The sequence below is a fragment of the Cupressus sempervirens genome, chromosome 7, assembly GCF_028749045.1.
Source record: "Cupressus sempervirens isolate cs-2001-9-10 chromosome 7, ASM2874904v1, whole genome shotgun sequence".
NCBI lineage: Eukaryota > Viridiplantae > Streptophyta > Pinopsida > Cupressales > Cupressaceae > Cupressus > Cupressus sempervirens.
In genome coordinates, this window is record NC_143124.1 from 599617362 (window position 1) to 599632647 (window position 15286).

At 36.6% G+C, this 15286-nt stretch overlaps 1 protein-coding gene across 8 annotated transcripts in view; it reads left to right on the forward strand.

Annotated features, from left to right (window-relative positions):
• LOC149548160 (isochorismate synthase, chloroplastic-like) overlaps window positions 1-15286 on the forward strand; it is a 208020-nt gene that overhangs the window by 122319 nt on the left and 70415 nt on the right. For all 8 annotated transcript variants that reach the window (XR_016353997.1, XR_016353995.1, XR_016353996.1 and 5 more), the window contains exons 9-11: window positions 13472-13529; window positions 13733-13843; window positions 13938-14022. Coding sequence is in view for 5 of the 8 variants with exons in the window: in XM_089792201.1 (XP_089648327.1) it covers window positions 13472-13529; window positions 13733-13843; window positions 13938-14022 (254 nt within the window). In the remaining 3 variants the exon portion in view is untranslated. The remainder of the gene's footprint in view (window positions 1-13471; window positions 13530-13732; window positions 13844-13937; window positions 14023-15286) is intronic.

Here is a 15286-nt window from a genome sequence, read left to right on the forward strand (position 1 = left end):
TTCCACATGTTCATCGTATATACAATGGCTATGATTAACTTACTTTCACATGATCACGAATAAATTGATACAACAGCTATAAGTAACTAACTCACTTTCATATGATAAATAAATTGATACAACGGCTATAATTAACTAACTCAATTTCACATGACCATGAAGAAATAAACAACGGATATAATTAACTAACTCAATTTCACATGATATGATGGAATAAATGACGACTATAATTAACTAACTCAATTTCACATGATATGAAGGAATAAACAACGGCTATAATTAACTAACTCAATTTCATGTGATATTGTTTCGTTAAATCAACAGCTATGTTCAATCTTAAAATTTAGGGCAAAATTTGGGATGCAACATGGATCTGCATAAAATTAGGAATTAACTCCATCAATATTCAGAATTCTTAGAATACCATTCTCAGCATTTAAAGACAGGATCAAAAGTCTGATTCAGAGATAAGGAATTTGCAGAATCTTTACAATATCCACCCTCATCTAACTATATCTCATGAAACCTCCCCATGAGAAGATAGCTCACTGACACAGCTATTTTAAAGCTGCATCTGTACAATCCATATTACAGTTACTATCACATTCTCTTCTATGCATAATCCTTTAGGGTGACTAGAGATTACTACATGAAAACCGAGCAGCTTTATCGATAGAATAACATATAGTTTGAATGGTTGAAAACTAGCAGCACTGCTGAATGAAAATAATGATATGAAGCTTACAAATAAACCTTAAGAACAAGCAAGAAGATTCATAATTGTTTAGATAAAAAAATTCATCCTATGAATGAAATGAAAAATATAAATGGATGTTTTAATCCTATAAATAGTTGGGGCTCCATCAAATAGTTTCATCCCGTCATCCGAATGTTTCAGCCACTTGTGTTGATTCAACCCTCTCACTGTAGGAACAAGAGTTGTGTGCAATAATTAAGGGGTGATCGCTCTACCATGGCAAAGCATCCTTCCAATTCAATCAATGAGCAAAGAACCTTTCCCCTGTTTATTAATCCCAATCCAAGTTTGCAACGTGTCTTATAAAGTATTTTCGCCAACTCCATAATGTCAATTGACATGTTTTTTAAATCTATTAATTTTTCTGAGCCTGCCCTATGCATTGCTCACATCAGCATTGCTACATGAAATTGCTTTAATCTCTATTAACTGTTCTATCCTTTGTCAATTCTGAACTATTTCGTCAAACAATTTGCTTGTAGAAGTCCAGTGTTACTTCACTAAATACTCCTGTTCTGAATTTTTAGTCTTTCTAGTGAAAATTTTCAACTTGCTGATAATAGTGGATTCCCACAGTCATCCACAAGCTTGCATATGATCTCCAAACAAGCAAAAACCACAAGTAAAACCTACAATAACCTCAATCTTGTCCAATTTTTGGTTTACCAACAATAGTTTATTCTGTATACGTTGTTTCTCACCAGATTGTTACAATCTTTTCATCCCCTGAAAATGTCATTCTGGAATATGTACCAATTACTCAATGTAGTTCCCACACAGAAGATTATGCAGTAGATGTCCCACTTTTTATGTATAAGCTGGTGACTCTGGATCATGTAGATGCTCCCAGATCATGCATAGAAAACCCAACTCCTCATGCACAGGAAAGTTTCTTTTGTATCCTTAAACCCGAGAGCACCAATATATCTTTCAGCAGTACCAAATACTTAAACGTGGCACACTTCAAATGTGTCTGATACACATATTAATTAAACAGTGGTTTTCCCTTGTTAATCATGACAAGTACTATAATCCAGGAGCATACCAATTTTGTTTTTGAATCACATACTCTCCTCATCCAGGACATCTAGAGACCCACAACAGTAACATTGTCTACGTAGATGCGTCCACAACACCAACCCCGAAATTAATTTAAGATGTACTGCCCAAAACTAATTCGAGTAACTCTCCATCCAATCAAATCTCTTTCCCATATGTCATTATCTGCACACAAATATGCTCTTGTATGTAGAAGATAACTTTTTGCAACCCAACTGTAGCTACCGGTTGATACACTGAGAAATGAAAGAGCCATTCAACTTGGCAATCACCTACGACAATGGTGAAGTCTTTTGTTGAAGCCTGATACTTGTTTATCTTCTCCTGTAGTTTGATAAATTTATTCAAATCAATATCCAACGCACCAAGTTCCGATAAAATATTTTCTCGGCGTCCCAAGTTTATGTTATAACTTCAATTTTTTCGACGGCAGCTGCATACAGATAAAACACTCCTATGGTTGTCTTTAGTGCCGGCTCAAGACGCTAATGACACATGATCCAGGAAAGCTGCCTATCTGCAAGTCTGCTTTTTTCATTAATGATAGACTAGCGTTTTATTCTCCTGATAGAAAAACAGGTTGTACTCTCAAACAAAATATAGACTCCACGCTTTCTGTAATGGCAGTCTGAATAATCTGATAAATTCCCTATCCTTCCATATTCCACTCACGGTAACAGTTATGGTTCTGTATTTCAGCAGCAATAGGGTAAATCCAATTCAAGCCAACACAAATTTCATACGGAAATAAAATCATTCCCTTTCCGGTAATGACAACCCAGTAACATCTCCATACTCTTAAAAGGCTCGCATCTAGTTGTAAAAGACTCTCAATCCAGGATAGACGCTAACAATTCTTTTGCTAGAATAATTCTCGGTTAGTAACAGATGGAACTCGGGTATAAATCTTTAGCTTCGAACAATGGCAGTAGAGTCATCTCTGTTGAAATAGATAGCATTCCATCAGTTTGGCCCAATAGTTAATTTTTGGCTCTGGGACAATAATATATTCTTCCTTCACCAGAATATATATGCAATGTCCCTTGGACTAATGAGCCCCGTAATTATTGTTCACTTGATCGAATGTTAGTCTTTTGAAAACTACTACTCTGTATTTATGCAGACAAGAAAAATGAAGGCGTAGAAAATATTTTTCTCCAACCAGGAGCAAAGACTGTTCCCAGGTGCTACCAAGTGAGACATTTCAAAACAAAATTCCGACTACAGATTGTAGAGACCAATTTCAATCGGTGTAGAGAGAACTTTCACCGATATTGAGTAAAAATGTCCACCACGATTACAAATTGTCGCCTGTCTATTGTAGCTGATAACTAACAAACCCTTGTGTGCTACCAGAACTTTACTCTTTTTAGTTTCTTGAATCGACTGAGACCACACGATATTCCACGGTAAAGGTTTAGCCAATAGTAATGTTCACAGACAATTATGTATGCTCGACTATAGACTTCTAAAATGTCATGTACTTCAATAAAAGACCGTTGATGAAATATTTCAGCAGAACAAGTAGTCGCTTAAATTATTTCTTAGAAGTATTCATACCATTTCAGCCCCACTAATACTAAATTCTCAGAGTCGTGTATTTTAGGATTAATATAAAGCTCAGATAATGTTTCAGGCAACAATATTAAAATATCAAAATTTTGCGAGTCCAAAACAGAAACTCTCACAGTAATTTAGAACTGCCATCTGTATATCTGCAACTAAGTTATGAAGAAATCTCTACTTATTCGCAATATGATGTCAGGTTTGATGCTTCGATACCACTGGAGTATCTTGTATGGATATTCTCATCAAATTTGCTCACAATAATTTTCAGAAAACAAATACATCTTTTACAAATAAAACCAGCAGATTAAACCTGCAATGAACCAGAATGCTCATTAATATACTCAGTTTTAATACAACTTCAGAATTGTCATTGTATTAAAAAGCAATAATACAACAACGATATGTATAAAATTCAATCTTAAAAACAGTATTACAGTCATTCGAGAGAAAATACAACATGCACCTGTAATCCCAAATGTGATTTCTGATGTGAATCATCCACAGATGATGAATCAGGGTTACATCCAATCCACCCAGAAATTCTGAAAGTTTACCGTCCTTAGGTCTCAACAAGAGAGAGTTAGAAGCTTCCCAAAGTTCTCCAAAGCAAAACCAAAAATTCAATTTCAAATCCAAGCATGCCCAAAATGAATGAGACTTCCTCTTTTAATGCTCAACAGCGAGTCTTCAGATTCCCATTGTGTCTTTCATCTTCTTTTCCCCTTTTTAATTAAAAGAGACTGTTTAAATAGTTTTAATATTACTCCAAAGACACTTTCAATTATTTTATAAGTAGGACTTATAATTTACTAACGTTACCAAAATGGGACATTACATAGTGGAAATGCATCTTTGACATGCGATGGAAAGGCTTGCCACTCAGTGGTAGCTACGATCCTGAAATCCAACATCCTCTACTGGATCTATCAGGGCTAAATACTCTTTGGGAGAGAAATTTGGTTTAGAAGCCTATCAGGGCTAAATACTCTTTGGGAGAGAAATGTGGTTTAGAAGCCTATCAGTTGTACATGTGTGTGTCCTGTCTCGTCTAGGAGAGCCATATGCACTATCATCTGTTGAAAGAGATGTGTTGCTCCTATAACTACAAGCTATTGAAACAAATTTACTCACTTTGTCTCACCTACCATGCCTGTCTCTATGTTGCCTTAAATCCAACTGATCAAGGGTTTCCCATAGCGCTCTAATGCTCGTGTAATCTAAGGTTGTGTAGTAGTGAGAGTTCTAAATAACACTCGGTCAGGGTCCTGTTGGTTCTACCCAACCCTCTGGGTCAGGCTCACACTTCAATCATTTAAATCACCCATACCTGTTAGAGATTTTGTATCTAAATCTAATTGTGCCTGTGCTTCTTGCAAGCGTAATACTTGTATATCTCAGCTATGCCAATATGCATAGAAATGCACTCAAAACACTCAGGCTGGCAAGCTTATGCTCATACCACTCAAAGATCCCCATAGGTATCTTTGGTAAAAATCTGAATTTTCTTTTCTTTTTTTAAATCTTTGACTAGCGATTTATGGAATGAGGTCTGATTTTATATGTTTTAAATTTGTGATTTTTTGAGCTTTTCTAGTTTTCTGATTTTTTCTGCTTTTTTGGAAATATGAAATGCAAGTACAAGAAATGAAGAGAACAGAGGTTAAGTAAATGCAACTACTTTCGCACCAATGAACTGCTCACTTAATTGATTAGTAGGAGATATTTTCCACAGCAAGTCAAATTGTGATATTGCTATCAGGATTTAACTGTGTAATTTTTCAGTCAAACTCATTGATCCATGTATTATGAGTAGTGATTCACACATGAATCCATCTCTCATGAGAATAAATGGAACAGTTAACACTCATTGGATCTAGGTGATGCTCATAGAGGTGAAGCACTAGGACTTCCTGGGAGGTCAACCATCCCAGTAATACTCCAGCTCGAGTGCGCTTAACTACAGAGTTTCCTCCATGGTTAAACCCACTCTACTTGCAACCCTATATGCAAAACCTTCACCAAGTGTTGCACTTATGAACCATTCTATGGAGTTTCGTCCATGGTTAAATCCACTCCATTTGCAACCCCATTTGCAAAATCTTCACCAAGTGTTGTGCTGTATGAACATTTTCCATGGTTAAACCCACTCTGCTTCGGTTAAAGCAGAATGGGTTTAACCATGGAGGAAACTCCATAGTTAAGCATGCTCAAGCTGGAGTAGTACTGGGATCGGTGAACTCCTAGGTAGTCCCGGTGCTTCACCTTTGTGAGCATCACATATATCAAATGTGTGTTAAGTGTTCCATTTATTCTCACAATCTCATGAGAGATGGATTCATGTGTGAATCCCTACTCATGATACATGGGTCAATGAGTTTGACTCAAAAACTACATAGTTAAATCCTGATAGAAATATCACAATACTAACCTAATTGCAACAAAAATAATCTCTACAAATCTGTACCAAGGTTGTATGGCCAGATAGACATGTAAGCACCATATAGAAGAATGAGAAATTTGATACAAATCTGATCTGAACATGTTTCAATTGGGTGTGATGTGCTGCCATGTCCAAATTTGCTGAAAGTGATGAAATACTCTACTTTTCTAACCCACACGTCCAATTGAGGATAGTAATGGGCTGCCAAAGTAGTAGGTACGACTGAGACGATAAATAAATGTTGACTGATTTACATCAAATTTCTAATTTCGAGCTACTGTTCTGATTCAGATCACCCTAATAGCTCAAACCCTACCCAAAAACAATGAAAGTCTTCCTCAATATGGGATGTATGCTTCCTCCTGGCATTATAGGGCTGATGAAGATGAACCCTAAACCACAATGCTGCTGCTAATATTCTGATCAATAACTTTGGTATTTGGGGCACTATTCTCCTCAAATTCCAACAACCTCACATGAAATTCGATATCCAAGTCTTGCTGATAAAACAATGAAATTTCATTCCACATGCAGACTTGACTGACGTCCAACTTGGTAATCTCAAGAGTTTTCATTCTTGAAGCTTCAATTTGCTGAAAACCCTATTCTCAGAGCTCTCTCCACAATATGCAATCAAAATTATTAACCTGGATTCCTCTAAAATGAAGCTTACCCATTTCTTTTATCTCCTTTTCCCTCCTCCAAGTATTATGAACTCTGATTAGGGCTTATCACAATTTATTTTAATAAATGCTACTAAATTTGAACTTATCCTCATAAAACTGACCCCCAAGGCCTTTTTTCTCATTATAAAACTTGGCCCCATTTCAATAACAACTTATAACCATCAATTCCTAGGAAAACATGCCATGTTCTTATTTTATTTTAATGAGAAGTGACTTTTAAAAAATCACTTCAATATAATTTATTTAATGTAACTTGGGCAATTATTAATTACTTCCCAATTTATTTATATAACACTAATTTGAATTCAAACCTGGAATATGTCTGATGCACCCTGATCACTAATGACAACTGCGTCTTGTAAGCCAATTGTAGTTCTCCCAAGATTGAGGGTCCAACTTTAAAAAGTAGGAGATTGTTTGCAATCAACATGGTGCTCCAAGTGGTCAGCCTATCACCTCCCAATCTTTGCTAAAAATTAGGATCCCTCCCTAAAATTTAAGAGATAGTCTCAAATCATTTAGAATGGTTAATAGACACCTTGGAACAAACTTTTAGTTATTCCCTAGAACATAGGGATCCCTCCTAAAAAGTAGGAACTACCACCTAATCATCCAAAATGGCTCACAAAGCCCCTACAAAGCTCCATGACCCCTTGACTGATTCCCTTGCCCATAATATTGACCTATGGGAACTCAAGATATAGTTCAATTGTTTCTTAGCTGTCTGTCACCTAGCAAGGGACATTACAAGTAATCTTAGAGAAACAACTAGTCAACCTTTAATTTTTTGTGTAAATGAACAACAAAACTTTCTGCTACTATCCATCGTTGGTTTTCCTTTACAAAAGACTTAGTGAATGGATGTTATTGGACAAATTCTATCTACCATTTGTCCCACTTGGCATAGACCACCATTCAATGCTTTGAATCTGTACCCCTGCCACATTAACGTCGGTCATATAAAACTGATTGTGTATTCCTTGACCTCATTCTTTTCTACTGTATATTATATATTGCTAGACTTCAAATCCAATATTATCTTAGTTGCCGGATTCGTCCTAGACAGGCCAGATCAGATTTGGATTTAGATTCGTGCTTGGATCCTTGACGATCTAGGCAGAATCAAGGATCTGTAATGTTTCAAGGATCTGTAATGTTTCCGTCATAAAATAAATATTTAATCAAACTTTATTAATGGGCAGATTGATTTAGTATATCTCAGACCCATTTTTATTTAATTGTTTCTGTAGGTAGGTGTGGCCATCGTCTATCTTTGTAAACCCTTGGAAAGTTTCTCCGATGGGTATTTAAGCATGACATGTAGGTAGTAGCCGGGATGTGATTTGGATTATTTGTTTGTAGTGTGAATTCCTGTTGGGATTCTCTGTTGTTCGGCATTTTGGAAGTGAAAGATCTTCCCTACTTGTCTCTCTCTGGTTTTGGTGGGACTCAACCCTCACCCTATTCCATCTTTATATTTCTTGGCTTGGATCTGGCAAATTAGAGCACCATCTTGTTTGCAAATATTAATTGAAGGTTATCTGTGTTCAATCTCTATTCTTGCTCAGCATTTATTTGGTGAATTTGGAACTTTGATATTGTTTAGGTTGTATCGATTGAACCCCCCCCTTTTCCACCACCATGCGACTTGTTCCGTACCAATACCATCATACAAACTATTGACTTGACCAACATCAAACATTACCATACGACATCACAACAATACTGTACGACCCTGTGTTCTCACCCAATTGCACTGTACAATCTTCTGAGCCTATTGTGCGACCAACTCAACCTAGCCTCACGACTTATTCCCTCCACCATATGACCTATTTTTGGCTTTACTGTACAACTTGCCTCACCGTACGATTCTCCTCTAGCTGGTCCATATATCACCCTTCTCACCATACGACCCATTCAATCTATTTTGTATGACTACTGGGACCTAGGGCATGGAGATTGATTATGGCGTTCTCCACCGTCACGCATGGACAAACCAATTCCCGAAGGTAAATCAGGAAACAAAACATTATAGTGGTATCAAAGCCACTGATTCTGCCAGCCTGTGGAAGTGAGTGCAAGTTTATATCCGAAGGAGAAGGTGAAATAATCTTGTTGGTGAATGGCAGATCCTTAGTATCCTATGACAGAACTCATGAATCTTTAAGAGAGCTAAGCAGAAACCAAATACAAATTAATAAAACCCAAAGGCTTATGTAGGAAATGCTACAAAAATTGGCCGAGGGAAAGACAATAGAACAAAACGGGCATAGCGATGACTCTATTTTAGGAAGGACAAACTCTCAACCCTCTCGCTCTCGACCCTCGATACCCATCTTCCTTCCAAGGATGGAAGCACTACACAAAGAAAGAGAGCCCACTTTTCAGGAACTGCAAGAAAAACTTCGAGAAGATTGGAGGAACGCGAATATGTAAGGTGATATATCTTACAGAGACTGTGTTGATCTAAGAATGAGATATTCAGGTGGGAGAAATCGTGGTTATTTTAATGATGATCTCAGGAGAGAGATTGGAAAAGTAAACTTATCACCATTTGATGGATTTGGAGCCATCACTGCACATGCATGGGTTCTGAAGGCAAACACTTATTTCCAACTCAACCTGATGCCTGAAGAGGAAGCAATCAAGTTCGTAGCACTCCATCTTGAAGGAGTGGCGCAAGAATGGTGGCACCATGGATTGGTTACTCTCGGCCACAACCAAGTAACATCTTATGTTGAGTTCATTGAGAGACTCATTGGCCATTTCGATGGGAAGGATCCTTAACTAAACTTCAAAGATCTAGTTCAGCTAAAGTAAACAGGTATGGTAGACAATTACATCACTGAGATCCAAAGGTTGTTAGTATTAGTCACAAACATCTCTGAAAGACGTCGAATCATGTTATTCATGGATGGGTTGAAAGAGCCTTTGAGAGGCTAGATCAAAGGGTTTAACTCGTGTGCACTCAATGAGGCTATTAAGAAGGTGCATGACATGGTTGCATCTTCTTCCAAAACTCTCGTAGCTACACCAACGCCATCCCCACAAGAAGACACAGACGAGCTAATTCAGAAAAAACCTCCGTTGGATGAAGACTCTCAGCAAGAGCTCTAGAGGAAAAAGCTCTGTTTCATGTGCAAGGAACCATGGGGACTAGGTCATTGCTGCCTTGGGAAGGGAAAGATTTATTACATTGAGGTGTTTCTTGATAGTGACGAAGGACAAGTACCTATAGTGACTGGTGAAGAAAGTAACCAGCAGGAGAGAATAAATGCTCTGATACAAAAAGGGGGTTTCATAATTCATTGCTACCCTCACTACAATGGCTGGAACTAGTGTCTTTAGGGTTCATGGCACACTTCATGGGAAACGAGTCATAGTCATGATTGATAGTGGTGCCACACTCAATTTTATCAATTCATCTTTCATCACTAGTAAGGGCTTCCATGCAGTAGAGCATAGAGGATATGAGGTTAAGTTTGCTAGAGGAACCTTGTTACGTTGCATTCATGTGATCCCATGGCTAAAAATTTCCATGAGAAACTATACCTTGACAGATGATTTCTTTGTCATCGATTTGGTTGATACATATATCATATTGGGCATCAAGTGGATGGAGACCCTTGACCAGTACACCCAAAGTTTCAAGAGGATGGACTTTTCATTTGAGACAGATGGCAAGAAGGTATTGCTAAGAGGAATGTCAAATAAAGGATCAAGGGAAGTAATAATCAAGAAGATGGAGGCCATTTTTAAACATGACATGATCCCATACACTGCAAATAAAAACACGACAGTCAACACTTAACCCCATTCCTTGGATAATTGGCGGGCCCATCTATTGGTTGAGTACTCCAAGAACACTTTTGCATGTCGGTTGATGGATGGCTATATACATGATGAAAGATACCAATTTTAGGATGATATCATTTACTACGGTGATAAGATCTACTTGGTACCTGACTCAAAATTGAAGAAGCTGATTACAAAAGGTTTCTAAGAATCGGATTTGCATTTGCTTGAGGACAAGCAAATTTTGGGACAAGGGGAGTGTAATGTTCCCGTCCTAGAATAAATATTTAATCAAACCTTTGTTAATGGGCTGATTGATTTAGTATATCTCGGACCCTTTTTTCTTTAATTGTTTTCGTAGGTAGGTGTGGCCATTGGCTATCTTTGTAAACCCTTGGAAAGTTTCTCCGACAGGTAGGTAGCAGTTGGGATGCGATTTGGATTATTTCTTTGTATTGCGAATTCCCATTGAGATTCTTTATTGTTTGCCATTTCGGAAGTGAAAGATCTTCCCTACTTGGCTCTCTTCAATTTCGGTGGGATTCAACTCTCACCCTATTCCATCTCTGTATTTCTTGGCTTGGATCTGACAAATCGAAGCACCATCCTGTTTGCAAATATTAATTGAAGGTTATTTGTGTTAATCTCCATTCTTACTCAACATTTATTTGTTGAATTTGGAACTTTGATATTGTTTATGGTTGTATCAACTGACCCCCCCCTCTTCCACCACCATGTGACTTGTTCCATACAACTCCACCACTGTATAGACTATTGACTTGACTGGCATCAAACATTACCGTACGACATCACAAAAATACTGTACGACCCCGTGTTCTCATCTAGCTGCACTGTACGACCTTCTGAACCTACTATACAACCAACTCAACCTAGCCTCAGCTGATTCCCTCCACCGTACAACCTATTCTTGGCTTTACAGTATGACCCGCCTCACCGTATGACGTATTCTTAGCTTTATTGTATATCACACTTCTCACCGTATGACCCATTCAAGCTATTTCGTGTGGTTACTTGGACCTAGGGCACACATTGTCTGGAGATTGATTTTGGTGTTTGCCAGGCTCACACACGGAGAAACTAGTTCCTGAAGGTAAATTGGACAACAAAACATTACAAGATCCTGCTTGGAGCCACAGCTTGAGGATCCATAGGTAGAATCAAGGATCCTGTGCAGATCCTCAAGGATCGAAGCCACAACTCGAGGATTCTCAAGGATCCAAGTCACAGCTTGAGGTTCCTCAAGGATCATAATTTCATTTTGTAATTCAGTAATTCAATGTGAATGTGTTGATTTTTTTTAGAATCATGAAAATAAATCAATTATCAAGTATACTTGATTCATAGATCCATACTAGAATCATAGGTTCATACTATGAAATGATTTAGTTTTAGAATTATGTATATCTCTCTCATTTTTTAGTATATATATTTATATATATACACACGAATCCTCTACGAATCATAATTGGGAAAAAAACACCCGAATCCACTAATCTGATTCACGTGCTTGAATTGGATTCGTTTCATGAATAGGCAACTAAGAATATTATGCTTTTGTGTAAGTTGTCCTAGTGTTGAGCACACTCAACAATGTCTGAATCCAGGAATGTTGGCTTTGGCTGGATGTCGGAAGAATACCTATGTTACTGTCTCCTTACCTGCAGGCCTTGGCCTGGGTTCTGGTGCAGTCCAACTGCTGATCTGGTACAGATATTCCCCCGGGTGAACTCAGCCAGGCAAACCTAGAGTGTACCAAATGTACCCAGGCATGATGCTGTTTCAATTTTTAAAGCAGATCGAGCTCCTATTTTTATTTGGGATGTAAAAAGACATTCTTTTTGAAGGTTGAAACTGAATGGCAGTCTGCTCTGTAATATGTGGAGAAAGTGTTGTGTAATGAACAGTTTAAAGTTCAAGTCCCAATGCATAGAAGCAATTCCAAAGACCAGGATTTTCCCACTCATGCTGTTCCTTCTTTTTATTCAAAACTTTGTATGCATGGCTGTTCAATCACAAAACAGCATGCAGGTTTGTATATGGAATACAAGGGAATTTCTCTTAATATTTAGTTTTAGATAGACCCTAAATGTCATGATCATAAACTTTTGACTTATGCAAAAAGTAATGTATTGATAAAATACAAACATATGACTTCATAGAATAGGGATTAATCTATTCATTGATTTAGTGAAACTATATATTAAGCTGATTTTATTGCCAAGAAAAGAAAAATCCATCTAAACTGCACGAGGGAGATGCTATTAACCATGTTGTATTAAGACACATGGCATTTATATCTGAAATTAATGTAAATCCAATTATGATGTCTAATGAATAGTATGTGTGAATGGGAGACTTGTCTGCCTGTTACATGATGTCCAACTCATAAGTAGAGTTTTTCACGTTTTTAATTTGGATTTTCTTTAAATTTTATTTCTTAATTTTTCATGGGATCTGGGTTGAATTTCACATTTAGTATAACAGTACCCAATAAATAGGTAAGCTAGGCTAGGTGCATTTCCAACAAAGAAAAGATTATATTTGGTGAAGGGGAGTGCAAGTATAGTATCTGATGATATAGGATACTATGAATATTTCTAATTCATGTTGTTCACATCAATATATGTAGTGTTAATACAGTATTAAAACTATAAAAGATATATAATAGTAGTTCAAATCAAATCAAGTACAATCTACTTATTCTTTTAAATGTCTTTAATAGAATATTGTAAAAGAATATGATATAATGAGGTATTTAAATATTCTTTTTATTGACAATTATGGATGTATGAGTATCGCTATTCTTTTTATTTTTTATAGGTAAGCACTCCTAGAATGGGGGAGCTGCCTTGTATTAAGTAAAGTCCTAGTAGGGAGCATCACAAAATAATAACTAATGAAAAATATAAAACAGTAAAGTAAAATGAACAATGTCTAATTTTCTGTACCCTAGGGATCCTCATCATTTATCGCCAAATTGGTTATCAAGCTTGATAACAGTAGGATCAACACATCTGCATTTATAACAAATTCACCTTAAGTGCAGTCAGATTTTCTTATTCCCGAAATGTAAATATTCTGAGCTATCTTCTGTCAATATAATTTTTCAATCTAATTGTCTTCTTTGTGTCCCTACTGTTGCAGTTTTAAAGATCAGTACGAGTTCGACATAGTTAAGGAAACAATTAAACATCAGATGGAGGTATGTATTTGTTATGAAGATAGTCATAGTTATGAGGCTACCTTTACAGATATTTAGTTAGTTAGAATACTGTTTGAGGTGTTTTCTTGATAGTTAGGAAGATATCGGATTTGAGTATGACACTGTTAGAGATGTTTTCTTTAGTATAATTAACTGGTTGCTGGGTATTTGATTGATTATAACAACCATTATTTTATCTACAGACTGTTTGTGAACGCGTCATTATGGAGTCCAGAAAATGCCTTATCAAGCAAGCAAGAGTGCAACATTTATGTGCCCGTTTCATAGGTGAACTGAAAGAGGAAACTGATGATGTAAGAATTATTTCTCTTAATTCTTCTGGAGGGCAATCATTTAATAATATCCCTAGCTTGTTATGTAGAATAACCACTCAATTCTTTTCCTCAGATTGGTCTATTGTCTTTGCTTCATCCCACACCAGCAGTTTGCGGATATCCACGAGAAGCTGCACTCAATTTTATTAGTCAGAATGGTAGGTTAATTGTGAATGAATCGTGGCAGTTTTGTAAAACATGTTTGTAGGAGCCCAGCCTTTCATCTTACTATAAAAGTAGCTCCTTGAATGATTGATTGGTTTCAGATTTTCTTAAATAGCGTTTTGAAGTCATGTGACAATCTTTGTTTCCTCATAACATTTACTGTTATTTTTTCCTTTGGTTTCTCTTTAGCATTGTAGACGCAAAATGTGAGAGAATGAGCATTATAATTTATGAGTTCTTAAATCATACTCTTTTTATTTTACTAATTATCTAAGTTGTCGATTCGGATTCCAATACGGATCCGGGTTTGAGATTTAGGTTTGAAATTCGTTCTTTTTTTTTTTTGGGTTGTGTTCAGATACATTTTGGGTTCATCCGTACAAAACATATGTTTTTTAAAATTATGTATTTGTGTGTATATATATGCAATGACAAATAAGTCCATACATCACTATGCTAAAAGTAAAAAAACATAGCAAAATACACCACCATATCTATGTTTCAGTTCAATAGGATATTAATTCCATCATTTAGCCATACATGCAACATGATAACTTGCCTGGTCACATGCGTGGAACATATTTCCATATCAAGGGGACAGTTTGAGAATGAAAGAAATTGTCAAAAGATAAGTGCAGTTATTTGAATTTTTATTTTGTATTAGTTAGAGGATTTCTAACCAGGCTAGATCAAAAGTTGAGATTAAAATTTGAAGCCCAAGATTCAAAGATATCATATCACATTAAAAGAAATTCCTCTATAAGAGTCAATTTGGATGTCACCTATTGTCAATTTGGATTCCCTCTATGAGAAAGTTTTCATTTTTATTCACCAATGCATATATGACATATAAACGATCTTTTTTGGTTGTCATAGTGGTCACTTTAGGGTTGGAAGGATGAAATAGACCAAATCAGGCAAAAGAAAAACACTTAAAAAAAGTCTAAAAAAATGTTTTCAGACCAAATTCGGCCAAGGATTGGTCCCTGGGCAGCAAATTTTTCAAAATTCGCTACAAATTCTGCCCAGGTTCCTCTGACAGAATTTGCAGCAAATTAATAGCTCTGCAGGCAAATTTGGAGAGAATTCGGCAAGGACCAGACTTTGAAGGTTGTTGGAGAGAATTCAGTAACTTAGCTAATTATAATTGTCTTCTTGATACATTGGAATTGCTTTTGAATCTGTACCACTATAGTTTTGTAATCTTTATCTGCATAGTTTGTGAATCTGCATCTGCATCGATGGATTATGATTCAC